This window comes from Hypanus sabinus, chromosome 1, assembly GCF_030144855.1.
Source record: "Hypanus sabinus isolate sHypSab1 chromosome 1, sHypSab1.hap1, whole genome shotgun sequence".
NCBI classification, from domain to species: Eukaryota; Metazoa; Chordata; class Chondrichthyes; order Myliobatiformes; family Dasyatidae; genus Hypanus; species Hypanus sabinus.
In genome coordinates, this window is record NC_082706.1 from 106,799,642 (window position 1) to 106,826,051 (window position 26,410).

Here is a 26,410-nt window from a genome sequence, read left to right on the forward strand (position 1 = left end):
GTACTGTTTCTTTCTCCGCAGATTTTGCCTCAACTGTTTAATTTTTTTTAGCATTAATCATTTTCTTGTTTTTCCTGCTTATCCTTTACATGCTTAATTCTAGGCTGCCAGGTAACCTTACATTTAACAACACATTAGAATGGTACAGCAAGGGAACAGGTCCTTCAGCCTACGATGCCAATCCAAACTAATCCCATCTGCCAGCACATGGTCTATAAACCTCCATTCACTTTCACTGTGAAGTTTTACCCTCTGGTATTTGATATTTCCATCCTAGCAAAGAGATGCTATTTACACCATAAATACCGTAGTCGCCCCTCAGAATATTCTCCATTATTTTTACCCCTAAGAATCTTCTCCAATATTGTCTTACAACTGATCTAAGGCTCACCAGTCTATAAATTCCTTCTTAAATAAAGAAGTAACATTGGCTCAGTGGGTCACACAGTTAGCATTGAAGAGTTGAGTTAAAGGACCTATTTCCAACCTGTATGACTCTGTGCCTATTTATTAGTCTTCTGGGGCCTTGCTGTAGCTAAAGGCTACAAAGGTCTATCAAGGCCCCAGCAAACTCCCATGGCCTCTCTGTATATTAGGACAGATCCCTTATGCCCCAGGAGACTTATTCACCTTAACATAGAAAACCTACAGCACAATACAGGCCCTTCGGCCCACAAAGTTGTGCTGAATATATCCCTACCTTAGAAATTACTAGGCTTACTATTTTACTAAGCTCCATGTACCGATCTAAAAGCCTATTAAAAGACCCTTATGTTGTTCAAAAGACCGACCACCACCACCTTCTTGAAACCAACATGCCCTACAATATCTGCATTACACTCCCTGACCTCAATATCCTCCATGTCCTACACCTAGGCAAATATTGATGTAAAATATTAATTTTGTACCTCTCCATTTCCTTTGGTTCCTAACACAAATTCCCTTTGTCTACGAGTGGCCCTACCCTGTCCCCAGCTACCCATGTTAATATATGTATGAAACACCTTCGGATTCTCTTTAATACTACTCACCAAGGACAAATCATGTCTTCTTTTAGCCCTTCTGATACCGCCTGAGTTCACTTGTGCTTCCTTGACATTATTCAAAGGCCCTGTCCAATCTGTGAGCTGAACCTTACACATGCTTTCTTCTCCTTTTCGACAAAATTTCTCAAAGGTTCCAAACCTTTCCAGCCTTACTTTTCTTCGAGGAAGATGATCAACCTGTGTTCTGACAAGCTGCCTTCAAACAGCTCCCATATTGTCACATGTGGACTTGCTCAATAACAGCTGCTGCCAAACTACTATCCCCAGCCCTTGCTTAATGCTGTTATAATTATCCTTCCCCCCCAAACTGCCTCAAGGTCTATTCTTAGCCTTAACTATCTGAAAACTTAAGGAGATATGATCGCTCTTTCCAAAATGCACGCCCACTAAAACTCCAATTTCACAATACTCTCTTGCCCAGCTTTCAAATGCCTGTCTTGTATACAACCTATACATACAAACGAGTACTTTGGACACAAGCAGGAATGGATTGCCAGCTGCTGCAGGAATTTTCAGCCTCCTGGGAATTCGGCTCATGATCACATCTCCACTACTGTGGACAGATGGGTTATCTGCATACTATTTCAAGAAACCTTCCTGGATGCACCTAACAAATTCTGCCCCATTTCAGCCTCTGGTACTAAGGGATCATAGTCAATATTGTTGAAATTAAAATCACCCAATATAAAAACCCTGTTGCTTTTCCATTTTCCATTATCTGCCTATGTGTCTGCTCCTTTATCTCCCACTGGCAAGTGGAAAAACTATAATGTAATTCAGTGATTGCACCTTTCTTATTCCTGAGGTCTCTCCATATTGTCTCACTTAATGAATCCTCTCTAAGTGCAGCTGTGACATTCTCCCTGATCACTCATGCAATTTCCCCATCTCTTTGACATGCTTCTTTATCAAGTCTAAAATCTCCAAATCATGGAACATTGAATTGCCAGCCCTGCCCATCTCAGGTTACATTATAATTCCATCGTAAGGTTACAATGTTATAGTCAGATGTACTAATCCAAGATCTAAACTCATCTGCCTTACTCATAATACTCCTTGAATGGCAGTAAATTTGTTTCAGCCCATCAGTTCCACCATTAACCTGGTGCTGTCTGTCCTTTCTTTCAGCCTCACAAGACCTAACATCTACCTTCTCCTCAAACCTTCCACTCGCTGACCTACCATTCTGGATCCCACCATGCCCTGTGTACTTGAAGCCCTCCCTCCTGCACCAGCTGCTTCAGCCACAAATGTAACTATACCACATTCAGATCTCTTGCTTTGCTAGGAAATGCCACAAGGAGTAATCCTGGGATTACAACCTTAGAAGTCCTATTTTTAAACTTTCTGCCTCACTTCCTTAAATCTCTTTGAACATAGTGCCATTGGTACCAATACGGACTACAACCTTTGGCTGCCCTTTTAGAAGACATCCACTCAGACATCTTTGATCCTGGCACCAGGGAGTCACCATCATAAAGTCTGTGCCCTGACTAAAGAGTCCTCCATCACCAATAGCTTAATGTGTTTATAACTGTCCTCCTTAATCCCCTTTACCTTCCAAATTGGTTGAGGAACTTGTATGTTTACATTCTGAGCACAAGATTAGTACAAGGACTGCTCCGCATGCTAACTTTAACTGGTTTGAAAACTGTCTCTACAAGGTGTAAAGGGTCACATTTTGTACATTATACTTCATCTGTGATTATCTTAATCTGAGTAGAAGTAAATGTTAGCAACTTGCCCAGTTTCAGTTCATTTAAAGTCAAATGAATCAGCATTGATTTGATAAACAAATAAAACTAATAATGCTGGAACAAGTCCAGCTCTCTGGGACATCAACACAGAATCTCCACCATCTTGCTGTGCAGCAGAGGTAATGGCAGGATTTTTTTTCTGGAATTAAGACCAACAGAATAAGCAGAGAAGTCTACTGACTGTATCAAATATAGAATGGCAATTGCTATAGGACTGAGAAAACACTGAATCACCCACTGCAATACTAAATGTAAGCAGTCTGGAGATATCTGCTCTTGCCACCTTTTTGTAAAAGAAGTTGGTTGATGTTTAGAATCTGGAATTATTCAGTGATTTCCCATGAGGCTACTATTTTTAGGATGAAGTCAAATGCATGAATGATGGCTCCCATCTGAGGCAGAACAAGGTAACCAGATACTGATATAACGATTACCCTGATAGTTTCATTGTATTTCAGGTTGGAGGTAGAAATGTAAAATTATGAAATGGAGTTTAAAAGTAAGACATCAGCATAGTTGCAAAGTTCAAAACAAAGGCTCCTCTGACTACTATAAAGGAAAACAGATAAACTAAAAATACAATATGGAGTTCTGACGAGGATAAATGGAATAAAGTTGCTCCCCAAGGATTACAGGAGGTAAAAAACATTACTGTCATTGGGAAAGTGAATGAGAGTGAAAGTCTTCAGGCACATACCAGTAGAAGGAATGCACACAACAATTCCGTTTAACACTTTCTATGCAAACAGAGTGGCTGATGGTATAGAACTAGGATTGGAAAGGGAAGCAGCCCAAAACCTCAATGAAAAGTTTCATATAGAAATTAAGATCATTTCCTGTTATTTAACTTAACTAGAAAAATATTCTAGACCAGCCTTCCTCAACCTTTTTGCCCTGGAGGAACCCTTGAAATAATTTTCAGGTCTCAGGGAACCTCTGCATAAAAATTATATCCACAGCTCATGGTACGTAGGTGTCATCAGGAAGTTGTAGATATAATGATCCAAAAATAATTGTCAATGCTCTTTTGAGTAGAGAATGAATTTTAGCCAACCTTTCTTGAAAAAAAAGTAGTTAAGTTTAGCTAATTACTCTTCCTCTTACATAAATTTTAAAAACTGATAAGGCAAACGTAATAAGTTTCTCAATTCTGGGTAGAACTTGATATAAGCACACACAGATTGAAATTAGATCATTTCTATCCTTGCTCTTGATGCTTGTTAAACAAGAAAAAGATTGCTCACACATGTAAGAAGCTGTAAACTGCAGTAAAATGCTCATTGCTTTCCTATGAATGGTAGGATACTCGTCTTTCACAGAAATCCAGAACTTGTCCAGGGGCAGGGTCAGTAAATCTCATCTTGAGTGCATGATCAGAGTGCAATTCACTAAGTTCTTCCCCTTCTCTCAATGTCAAGTTCTCAGGCTGAGCAGAATATTCAGAGAAAGGGTACCTCACCCAGTCACACATTTGTGTTGAAAGAGAGGAAAAATACTGTTCAATTTTGTTCTGCATTTCTTCCAGGCGGTTTTCAATAGGACTCAAGACTTTCTGATATCCTTCCTCACTCTCAAGCCTAAGCAGCAGTGGAAACATTTCAAGATTTCTTTTTGCAGCATGATTTTTCCAAAGATTGAGTTACCTTTTAAATTCAAAAATCTCGTCATTTGAAGTCAAAACATTTTTTCCAGGGCCTTGCAGAGACTTGTTCAACTGGTTCATATGATGAAAAAAATCTGTTAAGTAGGCTAATTTTTGCAAACATTCTTCATCTTCAAAGCACTTAGCAAAATCCATCCTACTATTTTCTTGAAAGTACTCCTACAATTCACCTCAAACACCCCATTGAGAACTCTTTGTCTGCTAAGCCACCGGATTTTTGTGTATAGCAGGAGATTAGTGTGCTCCTTGTCCACGTTTTCACACAGTTTTTTTAAACATTCTCGAGTGAACTAGTCTTAAAACTACTAAATAACTTGCTTCCTGAAACTTTTCACAAACTGTAGCTTTATTTTCAAAAGTTTTAATCTGTTTGTTTTCAGATTCCAATAGTCGTTTAAAATAATTAGCACTTCTACGTGTCACATGGCTGAGATTTGTAGTTAAGTGTCTTTTCAATATTGCTGCATTTGTACAATGTTTGCCACAGACAGGGCACAATGGAACAGCACAACTCGGATCACCAGTCCACGTAAAACCCAGTGATAAGTAGCTTTCATTGTAAGAATATGGTACTGGCTGATTACTTTAGTCATGTCCACTGCTTTTGTCTCCAGGATCCAGAAGAGGCAGGTGAACTTCTTCTGGGGCAGCAGGAGGCATTAAGTCTCTGCTGCAGTCCTGAATCTTCCAATCACAGAGGGCAGTCAGTCATTAGGGTGTGTGCACATCCAGAGATACCTATACAGTGACCACCGTCTAAGATAGCACCGTCCACCAGGACACTGCCTGGGTGGCATGTGGCTCTGGGTGGACAGCATCAGCCGCACTACTTTGAGGCAACTGCCTCCCCTTTACCGAGAACTGTTAAGGGTTAGGGGTCTAATTTCATCCAAATAGGGTACTCCTGTGCTATTGGGGGATTGTGCTCTAGCTGTGAGGTGTGAGTGGTGGGTGTTGAGGAGACTCAGGAAAATGGAGGGGATATGCCTGTACCACCCAATGGGCCAGAAAAGTACTCACCAAATCCAGGGCTCAGGATACCACAGGGAAGAGGGTCCCACATACCGTGAGCCATCTCGTGGGTATGGCAACTGTGCCCTTCTGTGATGCTCCAAAACATTTTTTATACAGGCTGCTCTTGCACACGTTTCACTTCCTTGCCTTTTACCTTCTGGCAGTGGAGGAGGTCCCCAGTGGAAACCCTGTACACTGGGGAGTGGGGTGGAACGTGTTACCTAGGCCGTATCGTTCAACAGGCTTTCAAAGAGGTTCACTGCCGCTCCATCCACCTGTCCATTCTTTGGCCAGGAGTCAGTGTACAACACCTGTATCGAGTGAGAGAGGTAGCAGCCCTTGTTTGAGTATCCGAAAGGAGGCTGCTCAGGTTCCGATTACATTTCAGCCCACGCTCCTTATATATGGGGCACCCAGTACAGAGAGGGTCAGGTCATGCAGAGGAGCTACTGGTGGACTAGCTCCTGGACCTGACCAAGATGGCCATTCACAGCTCTAGGTGGCAGAAAGTCAAAGGCTCTGCATGGGCCAACTGTTTGCCCTCTTCCAACAATACATTCATGCCCAGCTGTCCTTGAAGAGGGAGCTTGTGGTCATAATGGGTACAGTGGGAGATTTCTGGGAACAGTGGGCCCCCCAGGAAATTTACTGTTTTATAGACCGTAGTAATCATATTTTAATTTGAATGTATTTACTGTCTTGTAAATACTTAATGTTCGTACTTTTGTAGTATATTTGTTGTGTAAATACACACATTGTTGCACTAGTGCAATGAAATGACTTAGAAGATTGTAATTCTTCATTATTAACCTTATCAGAATTGTCCACAGGCCTAGGCCTAGAATCCTCCTCTTCCATAATCGCCACACTGGGCCGTCTTTAAAATGAAAATTTCCCTCCAATTTTCTACTACACTGGTAGTTTGTTCGCTCCCATTAGTCAAGTCGGCAGTGCGTAAGGTGAAGTTGGGGGAGATGATTTGGGATGGAGAGACTAATGTCATGGCCCAAGTTGGGCAAGTTCGTTCAATGCTCAGAAAACGCACTTCACATCAGCCTGCCACCCCCACTTCCATGTAATACGTCGCTCATCAATTATCAGCCTACTGTCCTTCCCTCTGTGCAATACAGCACTCAACAAATATCAATGGCCTCCCCATCTCGCATCAAAAACTGAGAATAAACACGACCCTAATGCACATTGCCATACTGGGCTGAGAAACCTCTAATGAGATTGCTAACAGGTCTGCTCAGTCGCTGTCCACCGCTGCGAGTGCTACTATTGCACGTTGCACGAAGTTTTAATCACAATCTCTCGTGGAACCCCAGCTGAAAAACCCTACTTTAGAACAATGATGCAAACTCAGTAGGCCAAATTTTCACATCATGCAGTTCTTATGTAAGATTTTGCAATAAACAACTTTCTGACCAAATCACGGCTGACATTTAAAATGCAGAATGTGTAGAAACCATGAAGGAGACAGTTGGCCTGAAGCCCACCCACAACTGTCCAAAGCCTGTCTACAACTACATCCATTTTGCTGAGGTCCTGCCCTCTGTGCTAACAACCACAAGCCTGGCTTCCAATCAGCTGCTATGTAGCCCTACAATAAAATCGTGAGGTCCATTGAACAATCTACAGATACAGGGAAACCCCGTTATAATGCGATCTTTTGGGTCCATAAAATGTGTGGAAAAAGTGGGGTCACACTAAATCAGGATTCAAGAAAATCAGCATTCAAACTGACCCAATGCTAACCTAACATCCTAAAACAACCCTATTTTTGCCCCACCTGACCCGTATTTTGCATGTTGACATGGTAGAAACAGCGGGGCAAGCGAGATAAGCCAATCATGAGCAGTTTTAACTTGTGCTCCAATTTTGTTCACACAAAACAACAACATCACTCAATCTTTGTGTTGTTTGAACCCCTCATGTCTGTGGGTGTCATCTTTGCTAGCCAGTGTACGGTCTGGATCACCTTGTAGCAGAGGCCTGTTTCGTCACAGTTGTACACTTTTTCTTCCACGTAGCTACCTTCTTCTAAGAGAGTTTTTTAGTTCAGCTGGGTATTCGCTGGCGGCGGCACTGTTGGCTGCGTGAATTTCTCCTGACACTAACAGTTGAGAAATCCCGTGTCAGTGTTTAAACCGGTCTAGCCATCCATTGCTAGCTTTGAACTGTGGGGTTTCTCCATTGATCTGCTTGTCAAACTTCTCAGCTTGAGTTTTAAGAATAGGACCGGAAATTGGAAGGCCTTCTTAGCGAGCTTGGATGAACCACTCGTACAGGGAGTCATCGAGGCTGACATATTTGGCTGCCTTCAGGCGTTTGGCTTTTAGGCCTGCCTCTTCTTCAACTTTGCAAAACAATGCACATAACTTTTCTTTGTGAGATTTCCAGCCATGAAGTGGTATCCCGAGGTCTCGTGCAACTTGAGTTTGACTTTTAGTCTTGATCGTGTCAGGACTAATGGTAAGAAGAAGATAGTAGGAGATTTGAAAGTGGCGTGGGGCGGGGGGGGAGGAGGGAGAGACCTGAAATGATAGGAGAAGACAGGAGGGGGAGTGATGAAGCTGGGAAGTTGATTGGCAAAAGGGATACAAGGCTGGAAAAGGATGAGTCCAATGACTCATCGCGTTAAATCTGAATTTGTGTTAAATTGGGGTGTGTAAAATCAGGGTTTCACTGTATTAAAATCTGTTCATTGACACACAAATCAACAAGAGTTTAATACTTACATTCAATTCGATTATCCACAGCAAACCAACAAATAAAAGGTCAAATGTAACAAATAAACAGAAAGTCCTCCTGACATCAGAAATGAGCCGATTACTAGATTTGTATGGGTCTAACCTAGCCGCAACTTGGGACGCAGTGTTGGACTGCACAGTACTGAGGGAGGCACTGTGACCAAAACGATTGACTCCAGCATTTTCCTGGCCAGTGGGCAATCTGCTCATATTGCAAAGGCCTGCCACCGATCATTCACCCATTCACCATCACCACAAGCTGCAAAAGAACAGAAAGACAAGAACTCAGGATTGCAGAGCGAAAGTAATTTCATAAAGACTGTCAGTCCTGAATGAAGCCAAACGCGAGAAACCCATTGGTAGTGAACAGTAAATATGGGGTATCACATGGCACAGCGGAATCACCCTGTTTCCCCATTCCCCCCACATTTATCCTTGTAAATAATCTGTTCCCAGAGCTCAGGTCTCTGTCAGGTTTAAGCTTTAACAATCATTTTTAATGCAGAATAACACCACAGGCACTTCCCAGGAATATTAACAAAAAATTAATATCCTCATATAAGATAGTGATAGCCAAAAATATGACACAGTCTTGAAGGAGAAAAGGAAGGAAGGAAAGAAGAATAAGGACCTTGGTAGCTGATTTCTGAAGTATGCCAGAGATGTGGATCGAAATTTCTCTCCTTGCTCGGTAACAAAACTCTGTGTTTTTCAGCTTTGGGGAACAGTGCTTCCCATAAAGGTAATTAATTTCACTAAATGGTACTAAAATATTATTTTATTTTCATCCTACAAATAGAGAAATGTAGTTGCTTTAATGAAGTACTGTCTCTGACCTTTAAATAGCATAGGTGTCAATTTTGCTATCCAACTTTCTCTTTGTTAATATATCATACAGCTTATGCTAATAACACCTATCACATTCCCTTCAACGGAAAAGTTCTAAAGGGACAGAGGAATCTGGGAGCATATGTGCGAAAATCCTTAAAAGTAATGGGCATGTGGTTAATAAAGCATTCGAGGTAATTAGAAGCAGAGTATATACATGGAATTAATGCTGAATCTGAATTAAGACACTAACAAAGTTTTGCATCCAATTCTTTTCACAAAGGGGGAACAGAATAGTCTTACTGGAAAAGTTTCAGATGTTGGACTTCAGGTATAAGGTTTCTTTATTATTTACTAATAATGGACTCAGCAAAAACCTATAGAGTAAATAGAGATGCAGTAACAAGGATTGTAACAAGAGGTGCTGTTTTAAACTAAAAATAGTTTAACTATAGAAAAACGTATAGAGATGTTCTCCAAGGGTCAATACTAGAACCATATTTTTTCCTTAATGTATATTACTGACCTGCATTTCAGTGAACTGGGAATATTGGGAGCAGAAGAAATGAGCAGTACAGTATGCACGTGTATCAAGAGAAAATGCAGGGCTGATAATCATCAAAATAATGATGTACTATTGCACCAAGGGATAGTTCAGGGGACTTATTCTGGATCAAAGCAAACAGAAAGCAACACAGTAGGGCTTAAAGACAGAACCTACATTTAATCTAGGGGAAGTGAATCTACAGTCAACCAAACACAACAAAAGTGCAGTTACTTCAAGGGTTATCTCAGATTCCAAGAAACAGACTGTAACCATTGCCTCAGTTAATTATTGCTTCGTTTTTATGACACGAAACTTACTCAACTAATTTGTTGTGATTGTAACTACTGTACTTGTGCCTATAGTGGTTTTCAGTACCACCCATGAATGCTTCAGTCATCTAACCAGTCTACTCCAACACCCAAATCTGAGCAGGAACAAAGCAGCATACTCACAGTTCCTCATGTAAGCTTCCTCTCATTTACACAATATCCTGATCTGGAAGTATAATGCCATTAGTGGCATTCTTTCATTGTTATATAATCTAAATCCTGGAACTGTACCACACACACACACACACAAAATATCGTGGGGTCCAATTCCATAGGACATTCAAAGCTGCTATGCAGATTGAGTCTGTGATTAAGAAAGCATACAGTGCATTAGCCTGCATCAATCGTGGGATTGAGTTTAAGAGCCGAGAGGTAATGTTGCAGCTATATAGGACCCTGGTCAGACCCCACTTGGAGTACTGTGCTCAGTTCTGGTCGACTCACTACAGGAAGGATGTGGAAACCATAGAAAGGGTGCAGAGGAGATTTACCAGGATGTTGCCTGGATTGGGGAGCATGCCTTATGAGAATAGGTTGAGTGAACTCAGCCTTTTCTCCTTGGAGCAATGGAGGATGAGAAGTGACCTGATAGAGGTGTACACGATAATGAGAGGCATTGATCATGTGGATAGTCAGAGGCTTTTTCCCAGGGCTGAAATGACCAGCACAAGAGGGCATAGTTTTAAAGTGCTTGGAAGTAGGTACAGAGGAGATGTCAGAGTAAATTTTTTTTAATGTGTAGAGTGGTGACTGCTGGAATGGGCTGCCAACAGTGGTGGTGGAAGCGGTAGTGTCTTTTAAGAGACTCCTGGATAGGTACATGCAGCTTAGAAAAATAAAGGGTTATGGTATGCTTAGGTAGTTGTAAGGTAAGGACATAATCGGCACAGCTTTGTGGGCCGAAGGACCTGTATTGTGCTGTAGGTTTTGTGTGTGTGTGTGTGTGTGTGTGTGTGTGTGTGTGTGTGTGTGTGTGTGTGTGTGTGTGTGTGTGTGTGTGTGTGAGAGAGAGAGAGAGAGAGAGAGAGAGAGAGAGAGAGAGAGATTTTGTTATGTACCCCTAGGGTTCATATTTTCTGTGGAGTATCACTTTAAAATGTCGGGAGAATGAGATTGCCTTTTGGACACTTTGAGCTGTCACAGAGAGGGGAGGGGGAGAAGGAGGGGGCTCGAAAGATTGACGTTATGGTTTCTCTGCAAGTTGTTTACCTTTCCAAGGATACTTGCCTGCTTGTTAAAGTTCTTTCAGAAAGAGGAGGACGGAGTAGGTTGATGGACAGCTGGTGTCCAACATGTGGAGATATAAACCAGGTCTGCTGTTACACAGAGAGACATGGTTTTGGACACTGGACGACCTTTGTTGTACCCACAGGAAGGTGGGGTTTTTGGAGGATCATTCAGGAGAATCGATCAGTGGTTCTCGCAGTGCAGAAAAGGTGTGCCCAGTGGGGAGTTATTTGTGTGTCCAACCCTGGCCTGGGTTGATAACTCTACCACAGAAGAATGTTCACCTTGGTTATGGTCACAGTCGGTGACGTTAAAGGAAGAGAAGAGGGGAAAGGAAGGTTTGAAACAGGAGAAACCTAGTGACAAAAAGGTCACTGTTTGGACTCTCTCCTCTGTAGCCATAAGGGTGAGTTTGAGTTCCATTTGAATACAAAGGTGTGACTGTCAAGTAGTTAATCCACAGGAGTGGGTTCTCTGGTGAAGGGGAAACCTTTGTGATTACCACTTGTGTGTTACCCTTGTTTGGGTGTGGTAGTTCACTGAAGAAAGGCACCCCTGTGGCAAATCACTGTCGGAGTTATTTCGTATGTCGTGGAACTGGATAAATGGCTATCACAATTGTGTGTTTGGGGTACCCTTGTGTGGAAACTACCTGTGTGTGATAATCCTGGCCTGGGTTGGAAGTTTTAACACTTGAAGATGGTACCTCAGTGATAAGCTACTGTTGGTGATAATCCATACGTGGATTCTGTTTGAGTATCCTGTGGCCACCACTTTGGGATGACCCGTAGCTGAATTCGGGTGTGGTACCACTTGTGTTGAAAGGATATTCGTTGAAGATCACTGTCGGTGATACTTCGTGTGTGGAGTGGAACAACTTCGGAGATAAAACCTACAGCTATTGTTATTTTGGAATTTCGACATAATTGCCTTCTCACAAATGCCTTTGGATTACAAATCTCTCTCTCTCTCACCAACAACAGCAACCTCATTGATGCACCATCAATAACTCACACTGAGACGTAGGCGAGATATCGGCTTTTATTGACTGGAAGAAGGAACCAGGAGTGAGTGTCTATCATACAAGGTCTTGGAGACTGAGGCCGAGCGTCAGGCCGCAGGTCTCCTTTATACAGGGGCCTGTGGGAGGAGCCACAGGAGCAGTCAGCAGGGGCGTGTCCCGACAGGCACATAGTTCACCACACTCATGCATTGAACTGACCTTTCTTACATATCATTATAAGACTGTACCCACTTACCCCTAGACTGGAAGGAGCTTGGTTTTCCTATTTCCACACTTAAGTACAGATATATCATAGCTAAGCTGTTTGATATATTTGCATTTATAGTACGGTATTGCGTAGTTTACTAATAAAGACTATTAGTTTATAGCAATACCAGACTCCAGTGCATTCTCCATTTCTGCTGGCTCTTTAACCCGGTCATTGGGGGGCGGGGGGGTGTAGTCTTGTTCAGTTGTATTCACGTATTGTTCAATGTTAGATTGGAAAATGGAAAAGATGAAGAAGCAGGGCACTGCAGACAGTTGACTTAACACTTAGCAGAAAGTATTACAAATTATCAAGAACTTATAGCAGGGTATCTAGAAGAATTCAAGTTAATCAGGCAACTCATTTTGTGAAGGGAAAACTTATGCTTGACTAATTTAATGGAGTTCTTGGAAGAAATAATATGCTGTTGATAAAAGCAGACAAGTGATATAGTTTTCTGTAAGATATTTGATATGGCGCCAGATTAAAGGCTATTGCAGAAAAGAATAAATAAATTAGAAAAATGTCAGAATTTGTTTTCTGCAAAAGGAATCAAATACAAAAAAGTCATGCCTCTAATGTTTGGCATCTGTAAGAATGTATCTGAAATACGTGTGCAGTACTGGTCTCTTAACTTAATACATTTAGAACCAACTCAAACGCTTTACTCATCTAAACAATGAACTACATGGGAGGAAATTGCAAAGCATAATGCACAGGATGCAGAAAACTTTGTCAACGTTTAAATAAATCATTGAGTTAGAATTAAAGGAACAGAGAGATCCTGGAAGGTTATAAGACCTGAGAAGGAAAGTTTAGAGGAGAGGGAACTTTAAAATGAGATGGTACTTAACTTGTAGCCAGTACGGCGAACAAAACCTGTTACACAGCAGTATAAACTCATTTTTGAAGAGAAGAGCAAGGGAATCACACTAATAATGAGTATGAATAATTGCCTGAACATATCAGTCACATGGGTAAGAGAATCGACACTGGATAAGATGAGGCAGGGATGGAAATACGTAGTCCAAACAATAAACCCAATATGTGGTCCAAACCCACCTGAGTCAAATACCATGGTCGTGGACAGTCTGGCTCAAGTTCTGGCAGTTACCAGAACTAGAGTTTTTTTTTGTTTGAGAATGTAATTTGTGATACAGACTGGTTTACAGCCCGATTTTCAGAAACCGGCAGAAAAAGTGAAGATGCCGGTGAAGTGGGAGATTTGACTCATGGCAATATGTTAGCACTTTAAGTCTGCAAAGGGCAGAACGAGAACCAGATAAGCTCCCAGGTACAGGACAGCACAGGTCAGGGAAACTAGCGGCCCTAGAGAGAGCCCGTTCCATTCTGCCCAGCCCAGCTCAGCGACCAGACTCCTAGCATCAGAACAATTTGCTCTCGGGCTCCTTCAGCGCACTATCACTGAGCCTCGGCCTAGAGCACAACCACAACCGCCCACCACAGCCTAAGCCTGTCCTTACCTGAACGCCCGACGGAGGGTTGAACGCAGCGGAACTACTGCTCGGGGGAAGGGATTGCTGACGAACCGAGCGGAGCACATGATTCGATTCTGGTTCCGCGGAATTTGAGAGCCGTGTGGCACTGGGGGTGGAAATAAAAATGTGGTCGCATAATGTGTTGTTGCGTGGAATTTCGTCGAAAGCTTTGCAAGATTATTTCACCAACCTGCCCTCATCAGTCCAGGTGAACAGCTGTTCAAATAACTCAGTCAAATTCATCAGACACGCTTCCCATTCACAAAGCTAAACTTACTTGGTTATCATGGACGAACTCGGTCAAATGATGGAGGGGACAGACATTGGCTAGTGGTGGGGCGAATGAAGGAGAGAGTTGAATGGAGAGGAAGGTAGGAGTGGGAGGTGACACAGGGAGGGGGAAAGTATGGAAAGGGGAGAAGTGGAAATTGGAGGGTGAAGGTGGATGGATGGGTGGGTGGGAGCAGAAAGGGGAGGATGGGGAAGGAGAGGGAGAAAGGCAGGTGGAAATACAGTAGAGAAATGGTTGAAGGGAGTAAGGTAAAGGTAAGGAAGGATGGGAAGGAAAGGTAACAGGAGTTTGTTGGAGAAAAGGTAGAAGGAAGGGCAGAGTAGAAAGGGAAAGGAGCACTTGACCTGTAGCCTATGTGCTTTGTCAATTCAAGTGCATACCCAGATGTTTTTAATGTTTGTAGAGTGTTTACCTCCACCGTCTTTTTGAGTCCAATTCAAGATTACAACCAACCTCTCGGTTGTAACCTGAAACCTGAATCATTTTATGATGGGAACTATTTTTCACAAAATTCAACTAGCACAGCTGATGTTTTCTCATGTTGGAAATGCATTCAATAAAGTAAATCTTCACACAGTTTCATTTTTATTGCTGCAAATTCAAGCTCTCAGCTATAGCAAACCACCATTGTTTAACGGGCTCACAAAAATGCGCAATCATAATCGATTGAAAACGGACGTGGAAGCACGGAGAAACATCGGGAAATTCCAGGAAGACCTTCTTGGTTGCTGATGCTGCTGTGAGGTCCAGGACTCTGCTGGGAAGAACAGGCCCCCAGTCCTCGGGGTCGCGTTGCCGATGGCTGTTAGCGTGGCCATCTTAATACGCTCAGCAGAGGATGGTGCTCGGAGAGGCTGTGCCGGAGGGGCTGGTCGTCAGCTCGGAGGTTTGACGGGCTCAGGTTGCTTTCGGTGTGTGCTGTGTCTGCGAGGCTGAGTCGGGCGGCACCGTGGAAGTCCATAGCGGGGGTATTCCCTTCTGCCGCTGGCGTGCACTTGGACAATTTTTACTGTGCCGATAGTCTGTTTTTTAATCAATTATGCTATTGTTTGCACTGTTGTAACTATATGTTGTTTTGTGCAGGTCTTGTAGCTTTAGTTCTTGGTCTTGTTTTTGTCTGGTGGTTTTGGAGCTCCTTTCCGGGGAACGCGCTAGACGGTAGCGCAATATTAATACGCAGCAGCCTCTCCGGACTCTGGACTGTCAAACGTTACGTGGATTTTCTGGTGTAGTCTGTTTTGTCATGTGCGTTTGTGATATCATTCTGGGGGAATGTTGTCTCCTTTTTTAACTGCATTGTGTTTGTGGTTTCTAAATGACAATAAACTGAATCTGAAAAATACAGGTTTCCAAGTCTAAAGTTGGCAATTAAGGGACAAGTCAATAACCTGCAGAAGTAGACCATTCGGTCCTTCGAGCCTGCACCGCCATTTTGAGATCATGGCTGATCATCTACTATCAATACCCGGTTCCTGCCTTGTCCCCATATCCCTTGATTCCCCTATCCATAAGATACCTACCCAGCTCCTTCTTGAAAGCATCCAGAGAATTGGCCTCCACTGCCTTCTGAGGCAGTGCATCCCAGATCCCCACAACTCTCTGGGAGAAGAAGTTTTTCCTTAACTCTGTCCTAAATGACCTACCCCTTATTGTCAAACCATGCCCTCTGGTACTGGACTCTCCCAGCATCTGGAACATATTTCCTGCCTCTATCTTGTCCAATCCCTTAATAAACTTATATGTTTCAATCAGATCCCCTCTCAATCTCCTTAATTCCAGCGTGTACAAGCCCAGTCTCTCTAACCTCTCTGCGTAAGACAGTCCAGACATCCCAGGAATTAACCTCGTGAATCTACGCTGCACCTCCTCTACAGCCAGGATGTCCTTCCTTAACCCTGGAGACCAAAACTGTACACAATACTCCAGGTGTGGTCTCAACAGGGCTCTGTACAAATGCAAGAGGATTTCCTTGCTCTTGTACTCAATTCCCTTTGTAATAAAGGCCAACATTCCATTAGCCTTCTTCACTGTCTGCTGCACTTGCTCATTCACCTTCAGTGACTGCTGAACAATATCTCTGTTTTTCTCCCTTACCTAACTCTACACTGTTCAGATAATAATCTGCCTTCCTGTTCTTACTCCCAAAGTGGATAACCTCACACTTAATCACATTAAACGTCATCTGCCAAGTATCTGCCCACTCACCCAGCCTATCCAAGTCACCCTGAATTCTCCTAACATCCTTATCACATGTCACACTGCCACCCAGCTTACTATCATCAGCAAATTTGCTGATGTTATTCTTAATGCCTTCATCTAAATCGTTGACATAAATCGTAAACAGCTGTGGTCCCAACACCGAGCCCTGTGGCACCCCACTAGTCACCACCTGCCATTCCGAGAAACACCCATTCACCGCTACCCTTTGCTTTCTATCTGCCAACCAGTTTTCTATCCATGTAAATGTCTTCCCCCCCCCCACCCCGATGTCATGAGCTTTGATTTTACCCACCAATCTCCTATGTGGGACCTTATCAAATGCCTTCTGAAAATTGAGGTACACTACATCCACTGGATCTCCCCTGTCTAGTTCCTGGTTACATCCTCGAAAAACTCCAATAGATTAGTCAAGCATGATTTGCCCTTGGTAAATCCATGCTGGCTCGGCCCAATCCTATCACTGCTATCTAGATATGCCACTATTTCATCTTTAATAATGGACTCTAGCATCTTCCCCACTACTGATGTTAGGCTGACAGGATGATTGTTTTCTCCCTCCCTCCTTTCTTTAAAAGTGGGATAACATTAGCCATCCTCCAATCCTCAGGAACTGATCCTGAATCTAAGGAACATTGGAAAATGATTACCAATGCATCCACAATTTCCAGGGCCACCTCCTTTAGTACCCTAGAATGCAGACCATCTGGACCTGGGGATTTGTCAGCCTTCAGTCCCATCAGTCTACTCATCACCGTTTCCTTCCTAATGTCAATCTGTTTCATTTCCTCTGTCACCCTATGTCCTTGACCCATCCATACATCTGGGAGATTGCTTGTGTCTTCCTTAGTGAAAACAGATCTAAAGTACTCATTAAATTCTTCAGCCTTTTCTCTGTTTCCCATAACAATTTCACCCAATTCATTCAAGGGCCCAACATTGTTCTTAACTATCTTCTTTCTCTTCACATACCTAAAAAAGCTTTTGCTATCCTCCTTTATATTCCTGGTTAGCTTGCGTTCATACCTAATTTTTTCTCCCCATATTGCCTTTTTAGTTAAGTTCTGTTGTTCCTTAAAAACTTCTCAATCATCTGTCCTCCCACTCACCTTAGCTCTGTCATACTTCCTTTTTTTTAATGCTATGCAATCTCTGACTTCCTTTGTCAACCACTGTGGCCCCTTTCGCTTTGAATCCTTCCTTCTCCGGGGGATGAACTGATTTTGCACCTTGTGCATTATTCCCAAGAATACCTGCCATTGCTGGTCCACTGTCTTTTCTGCTAGGATATCCGTCCAGTCAACTTTGACCAGCTCTTCCCTCATGGCTCCATAGTTTCCCCTGTTCAACTGCAACACTGACACCTCCGAGCTGCCCTTATCCTTCTCAAATTGCAGATAAAAACTTACCATATTATGATCACTACCTCCTAATGGCTCCTTTACTGCAAGATCGCTTATCAAATCCTGTTCATTACATAACACTAAATCCAGAATAGTCTTGTCCCTGGTCGGCTCTCGTACAAGCTGTTCCAAGAATGCATCCCGTAGGCACTCTACAAACTCCCTATCCTGGGGTCCAGCACCAACCTGATTCTCCCAGTTCACCTGCATGTTGAAATCCCCCATAACTACTGCAACATTACCTTTGCTACATGCCAATGTTAACTCCCTATTCAACTTGCACCCAATATCCATGCTACTGTTTGGTGGCCTGTAGACAACACCCATTTGGGTCCTTTTGCCCTTACTGTTCCTCAGTTCTATCCACGCAGACTCTGCTTCTCCTGATCCTATGTCCCCCCCTTGCAAAGGACTGAATCTCATTCCTCACCAACAGGCCCACCCCACCCCCTCAGCCCACATTTCTGTCCCTACGATAGCACGTATATCCTTGTACATTCATTTTCCAGGTCTGATCTCCCTGCAGCCATGTCTCCGTTATCCCAACAACATCATAGTTACCCATTCACACCTGAGCTTCAAGCTCATCCGCCTTATTTCTGACACTTTGTGCATTCAGATATAGAATTTTTAGCCCATTTCTCCTCTCTCTGTTTGAATCACTGCCTATTATGCTTAACCCAGCTCCCCGAAATCCCATCGGGCTATACGCCCCTTGAATTTTGTTGTCCTTTCTAAATTTACTTATTCTATCAACACATTTAAGGGACAAGTCAATAACTTTAAGCAGCTATCTTCAAACTAACTGGGAGACTCATTCCACACCAACTCAAGTGCTCAGAGAAAGTTCAGGCTATGTATGCAGTTGATCTAAAAGAAAATCATTTGATTCTTTTGAAGCAGACACTTCCATTATCCTATCACTGGTGGCAGTTTTTAGCTCCATAGATGCCGCCTGACCTGTTGAGCTCCTCCAGTATTCTGTATGTGTTGCTCTGGACTTCCAGCATCTGCAGAAGCTCTTGTGTCCGTTATCGTATCAGTGATGATAGTCTTTGATTTTTTTTTGGTGGTACTTAAGTCCTCAAGTTGGAGGCAACAAAAACACGTTAGAGGCCCAAGCAATTGAAAATGTCCAATCCCTCTTTGATGTCTTTCACACAAGTGATCTCAGTTGTTGGTGGAGTTGAACTCTCCTACTGTTACAAACCTATTGAGCTGTAAGAGACCCCACATTCTGTGTATTTTCCTGTAATCTGTCTACATTTCTCCTGCTGACCATTGGGAGTCCTGTTGTACATCCCCAGTAAAATGAACATTTCCTTTTTGATTCTAGGTTCCAGCCACAGGATCTCATTTGAAAAGCAGTATGTAATATCCTCTGTCGTTTCTACAGAAGGAGACTCCCTAGTCAATATTGCAATGCCACTCACTCTTTTGCATCTCTACCCTCCCTACCCATTACACCTGAACATTTTACAGCCTGAATTGAGTTGTCACTCCTGCCTTTTCAGCTACATCTCTGTCTTGGCAACAATGTGTTCCAACCATGCTTTAAGGTGATCAGTGCTTTCGGTTGATCTGCCTTACCTGTCAGAGTCCTTGCACTAAAATTCAATTTAGCTTAGCATTCCTCCCTTCTGCAATATCACACACATTTCTGTTTCACCAATTGGACTAACCTTGCGTTTATCCTATATTTAACTGCAACTCATCCCCATTCCCACCTGCCCCACAACTGTACATCTCCAAAAAGATGTCATAAAGTAATAAGAGGTGTATGTAAAGTAATTTCCTTGGTGAGTCATATTAAAGAGAATCCTATGCATTTAACTAGATAGTCCCAGCCTATCTAATCTCCTGTTATAATTCAAACCCTCTAGTCCAGACAACATCCTCATGAATCTCCTCTCAACCCACTATCGTACAGTCATATTCTACCAATAGTTTGGTAGCTGAAACTGCATACAGCACTCCAAATATGGTCTTACACAGCTATAACAATATTTCTTACCAACAAAGCCCTCAGGTGCACTTTCTTCACCAACTGTCTACCTATGAACTACATATTCCTTAAAAAATAGTCTATCCCTATTCTCCAGTTAGCAACTCTCCCCAGGGCTTGGGCACGGAGGGCAAGTTTCCAATGGCGGAAAATCTAGGACCAGCCCGCGCAGCCTCAGAATGGAAGGACGTCCCTGTAGAACAGAGATGAGGAGGAATTTCATTAGCCAGAAGGTGGTGAATCAGTGGAATTCATTGCCACAAAAGGCTGTGAAGGCCAAGTCATTGGGTATATTTAAATTGCAGGTTGATAGCTTCTTGATTGGAGAGAAAACGAGAATGAGGTTGAGAGGGAAAATAAATCAGACATGATCAAATGATAAAGACTCAATGGGTCAAAAGACTTACTTCTGCTCCTACATCTTATGGTCTTCTGCCCTTGCCATTCACTGAGTTTATCTTCCCCGGTCTAACTTCTCAAAATCGATCAATTAGCAAATGTCTGAGTTAAATTACAGTCTTTGTCTACTTCCCCAATTGACAAAGGACAAACTTCTTCTCTGTCCACTTTACCACCAATTTTGGAGTCATCAGTGCTATTTACAGCAGAGCTTCACACAATGTTGCCTGAAATGGAGGGCTTGAGTTATAAGGAGATATTGGATAGTCTGGGTTTGTTCTCACCATATCAAAGAAGACTGAGAAGTGACCATTCAGAGGCTTATTATCTCATGAGGGGCATAGGTGGGATAGGTAGTTACTGTCTGTCATGGCAGGGGAGTCGAAAACTAGCTGAGAGGGGAGAAACTTAAAGGAGATCTGGGGAGCAAGATTTTCACACATGGTGTTTATATTGAATGAGCTGCCATAGGTGGTGGTGGAGGAAGATACAAGTTCAATGTCTCAATAGCATTTGGACAGGCACTTAGGAAAGAAATAGGGGGATATGGGACTATTGCAGGCAAATGGGATGAGCATAGAAAGACATCATGGTTGGCAAGGCTGAAAGGTCTGTTTCTGAGCTGTGTAACTCTATGTCAGTGCTGCAATGTCTCTAATGCTTACAGAGGTGATTTTCACATTTCAGATTTCCAGTATCTGCAGTTTTTGTGCTCATTTACAAGGGAATATGGCAAGCATCTCAGAGAAAATAATTTGTATGACTCTTTCAATGTACTTGATACTTGTAAACTAGCTGTTTTTGTGTTATTCACCACCAGAGGGCCACGTGGACTTGGGTGATAGAACTGGACTTTTTGGTTGGTTTTTAGAACATAGAACATCGAACAGTAGAGCAGTGCAGGCTCTTCAGCCCACTATATTCTGCTGACTTTTCAACCTACTTCAAGATCAATCTAACCTTTTAATCGCACACTCCCTCCTACATAACCCTCCATTTCCCTTTCATCATGTGCCTAAGGGTCTCCTAAATGCCCACAGTGTACCTGCCTCTACCAGCATACCCAGCAGTGTGATCTATGTACTTACCAGTCCCTGTGTAAAAAGCCTACTCTGACATCCCTCCAATTCTTTCCTCCAATCACCTTTAAGTACGTCCTCTCGTATTAGCCATTGCCGCCTGGGAAGAAAGCTTTGGCTGTCCACTACAACCACTATGCCTTCTACCACCTTACATCTTTATTTGTGGTGCCTTGTGGTATCAGGACTAGGCTTTTCAATTCCCTACATCTGGTCTGATATTCATTGAGACCTTGGCTGATCTTTTTTCTTTTTAAATCTTTTTATTAATTTTAAACAAACATAAATGAAACATGAATACAGAGAGCTTGAGAGTACATAATTAATAGGTTAAGGTATAAATACAAATAGATGATAATCCAAATATAATAACCTCCCAAACTCATAGTAATTACAAAAAATTGAGTAAATAAGAAACCCCCCCAAAAAAAAAGAAAAAAATCTAACCAACATGGGCCATTGCATTATGTCAAATCTACACAGTAGCGTCAATAACTCCGCACCTCCATCCAAATAATTAAGGATAATAAAAGTAAGGTTTAGGAAAAGTCAGTTTAGCTCATATGAAAATGTTGAATAAATGGTCTCCAAGTTTCTTCAAATTTAACTGAAGGGTCAAAGACAACACTTCTAATTTTTTCTAAACTCAAACAAGCAATAGTTTGAGAAAACCACTGAAATATTGTTGGAGGATTAATTTCTTTCTAGTTCAATGGGATAGATCTTCTAGCCATTAATGTAACAAATGCAATCATCCGCTGGGCTGAGGGGGATAAACAACTGTTAACCACCATTGGTAAACTGAAAATTGCAGTAATAGGATGCGGTTGCAATTTGATATTCAGAACTGTTGAAATAGTACCGAAAATATCTTTCCAATAATCTTGCAAGCAAGGGCAAGACCAAAACATGTGGGTCAATGAAGTGACTTCAGAATGACATCTGTCACAGGTTGGATTAACATAAGAATAAAATCGGCTGATCTTTTATCACAGACGCATAGTACGGTTAGAACCCAGCTCTTTCCATATACTGTACAACACCCTCTGTGTAAAATGCCCCTCAAATGTACTTTAAACCTTTCACCTCTCACCTTAAACCTATAACCTCTAGTTTTAGGCTCCCACACACTGCGAAAAAGACCATGACCGTTCACCCTATCTATGTCCCTCATTATCTTATAACCCTCTATATGGTTGCCCCTCAGCCACTTTTGCTCCAGGGAATACAGTCTGAGACTATCCAGTCTCTCTTTATAACTCCAGGCCTCCAATCCATGCAACATCCTTGTGAATCTTTTCTGCATCCTCCCTGTATTATGGCAATCAGAACGGCACGGACTAACCCAAGTGTGGCCTCACCAATGTTTTGTGCAGCTGTTACATGGCATCCCAATTCACATTTAACAGCATAGCTAATGAAGGCAAATATGTGATACTCCATCTTTGCCACCCTATCGCCCTGTGTTACTACCTTCTGGGAATTCTATACTTCTCTCTTCACAACTCTCTGCAGCGCCCTGTCCTGTCCTGGTTTAACCTTCCAAAATGCTGCACTTTGCACTCATCTGAGGTAAATTCCTCCTACCATTCCTCCTTCTATTTTCTCTGTTGAGCTAGATCCCACTGTAATCTTAGACAACTTTTTTTCACTATCTTCTCTCTGTCTACTGCCCCTAATGCCACTGGCGTTTAGGAAAGCAATGAAGCTCCTCCATCTCTGGCAGTGTTCAGGGCTTCCTTCATCATGTCAGTAAATTGCCTGTCAGTCATGCAAGTTCCAGCTGGAGACTCAGGAATACTGTCAGATATAGAAGGGTCCTCCATTGCTGTTTCCATAACCATTTTGTTTTACTAGTCAGGGTTGCTGGCCCTGAGTTAAACCCCTGTACCTGGGATTTTAAACAAGCCAGCTTGAAAAAGTCACTAAATAATTACCATCAACAAATTATTTGTAGTACCAGAGGAAACAAATAGCTGGACCACTGTTACACTACCTATTGTGCTATTCCACACCCTCCCTTCATAAAGTCTGATCACCTAGCTGTGTTTCTACTCCCTGAGTATAGGTAGAGACCGAAGACTGCAGCACCAGTAGTGAAGACCAAGAAGGTATGGACAAGGGAAGCACAGGAGCGCTTACAGGACTGCTCCAAATCAGTGGACTGGGCTGTATTCGTGGATTCATCTTTGAATCTGGATGGGTATGCCACAGTTGTTACCAACTTCATTAAAACCTACATGGATGAGTGTGTGCCTATAAAAACTTGCTGAATATTCCCAAACCAAAAGCCTCGGATGAACCAGGAGGTTTGTCGTCTGCTGAGGGCTAGATCTGTGGCATTTAAGTCTGGTGAGCCAGGCCTGTACAAGAAAATCAGGCATGACTTGCGGAGGGCTATTTCAAGAGCAAAGAAACAATTCCAAGCGAGGTCGAAGGCAACACTGGATGCACAACAACTCTGGCAGGGTTCACAGGACATTACTTCCTACAAAGTGAAACCCAATAGCATGAATGGCAGCGATGCTGCATTAACAAATAAGCTCAATGCTTTCTATGCCTGCTTTGAAAGGAAGAATATAACTACAGCTGTGAAAATCCTTGCTGCACCCAGTGACCCTGTGATCTCTGTCTCAGAGGCCGATGTTAGGCTGTCTTTAAGGAGGGTGAACCCTCACAAGGTGGCAGGCCCTGATTGTGTACATGGTAAGGCTCTGAAAACTTGTGTCAACCAACTGGTGATTGTATTCAAGGAGGTTTTCAACCTCTCTCTGCTATGGTCAGAAATTCCCACCTGCTTCAAAAAGGCAACAATTATACCAGTAACTAAGAAGAGTAGTGTGATCTGCCTTAATGAGTCACCCAGTAGCACTCACATCTACAGTGATGAAATGCTTTGAGAGGTTGTTCATGGCTAGAATGAACTCCTGCCACTGCAATTTGTTTATTGGCACAATAGGTCTACAGCAGATTCAAACTCAATGGCTTAGATCACTTCGACAAATCAAACACCTATGTCAGGATGCTGTTCGTTGACCATAGCTCAGCATTTAACACCATCATTCCCACAGTCCTGATCGATAAGCTACAAAACCTGGGCCTCTGTACTTTCCTCTACAATTGGATCCTCAGCTTCCTAGCCAGAAGACCAGAATATGTACGGATTGGTGATAACATCTCCTCCTCACTGATGATTAACACTGGTGCACTTCAGGGGTGTGTGCTTAGCCCGCTGCTCTGCTCTCTATATACACATGACTGTGTGGCTAGGCATAGCTCAAATACCATTTATAAATTTGCTGATGATACACCCATTGTTGGTAGAATTTCAGATGAAGATGTGAGGATGTACAGGAGTGAGACATGCCAACTAGTGGAGTGGTGTCACAGCAACAACCTTGCACTCAATGTCAATAAGAAGGAAAAGTTGATTGTGGACTTCAGGAAGGGTAAGACGAAGTAACACGAACCAATCCTCACAGAGGGATCAGAAGTGGAGAAAGTAAACAGTTTCAAGTTTCTGGGTGTCAAGATCTCTGAGGATCTAACCTGGTTCCAACATATTGATGCTGCTATAAAGAAGACAAGACAGTGATTACATTTCATTAGGAGTTTTAAGAGATTTCTGTTGTCACCTAAAATATTCAAAATCTTCTATAACTGTATCGTCAAGAGCATTCTGACAGACTGCATCACTGTCTGGTATGGGGGTGGGGGGTGGGGGTGGCTACTGCACAGGACCAAAATAAGCTACAGAAAGTTGTAAAATTAGTCAGCTCCATCTTGGGTACTGGCCTCCAGAGTATCCAAGACATCCTCAAGGAGAGGTGCCTTAGAAAGGTGACGTCCATTATTAAGGACCCCCATCACCCAGGGCATGCCCTCTTCTCATTGTCAGCATCAGGTAGGAGGTGAAGAAGCCTGAAGGAACACTCTCAGCAATTCAGAAACAGCTTCTTCCCGTCTGCCATCCAATTTCTATATGGACATTGAACCCATGAATACTACCTCACTTTTTATAATACATATTATTAATGTTTTGCACTATTTTAATCTATTTAATATACATATATATACTACTGTAATTGACTTACTTATTTTTTTTCTTTCTATGCTATCATGTTTTGCATCATACTGCTGTTGCTAAGTTAACAAATTTCACAGACATGATGGTGATAATAATCCTGATTCTGATTCTGATTAACACACACAAAATGTTAGAGAAGCTCAGTAGGCCAGGCAATATCTATGGTAAAAAGTACAGTCGACACTTCAGGCTGAAGCCCTTTGGCAGGATTCTGATTAGCCTGGCCTCTACCCTTTGATATTTCTGGCATGGGCAACCTTAGCTGGAGCTAAAGTACAAAGCCCTGACTCTACCAACATACCTCTCCAGGTCATTGAAGCATGCAAGCCTCCAAACCTCCTTGGAGGTTTTCACTGTCCACAACACCACAATCTTTGTGTCATGTGCAAATTTACTCGGCATACCAACTACACTCTCATTAAAATTGTTAATATACATGACAAACAACAGGGGATCCCACACTGATCCCTGTGTCACACCATTGGTCACAGCTTGAACCTCAGAACCAGCCCTCCACTACTTCACTCTGCCTCTTACCATAAAACCAATTTTCTATCCAATTGGCCAGCTCACCCTGGATCCTATGAAACCTAACCACTCAGACTGGATTTGATTTATTGTCACATGAACTGAGATACAGTGAAAAACTTGAGCAACACACAAAATATGATGGAGGTGTATCAACTCAAAACATCAGCTGTTTATTCCCCTCCATTGGTGCTGCCTGACTTGCTGAGTTTGTCCGGCATTTTGTGTGCATAGGTCAAGGTTTCCAGCATCTGCAGAAACTCTTGTGTTTATGGTGAAAAGCTTGTCTTGCATACTGATCATACAGCGCAGATCATTTACACAGTGCATTGAGAGAGAACAAATTAAAACAGTAACAGAATGCAGAATAAAGTGTATCAGCTACAGAGACAGTGCAGTGCTAGTTAATGATAAGGAGAAACATCATAACAATCTCCCTAAATACCCTTATAGGATCTTCTAGGAT

The 26,410-nt window shown here is 42.5% G+C and overlaps 1 protein-coding gene across 15 annotated transcripts in view; it reads right to left on the bottom strand.

The window, feature by feature from the left end:
• stard3nl (STARD3 N-terminal like) overlaps positions 1-14,056 on the bottom strand; it is a 49,258-nt gene extending 35,202 nt beyond the window's left edge. For all 15 annotated transcript variants that reach the window (XR_009512926.1, XR_009512927.1, XR_009512920.1 and 12 more), the window contains exons 1-2: positions 13,920-14,056; positions 8,222-8,492 (exon numbers count right to left, since the gene is read on the bottom strand). Coding sequence is in view for 5 of the 15 variants with exons in the window: in XM_059973775.1 (XP_059829758.1) it covers positions 8,222-8,443 (222 nt within the window). In the remaining 10 variants the exon portion in view is untranslated. The remainder of the gene's footprint in view (positions 1-8,221; positions 8,493-13,919) is intronic.
• Between the last annotated feature and the right edge of the window lie 12,354 nt (positions 14,057-26,410).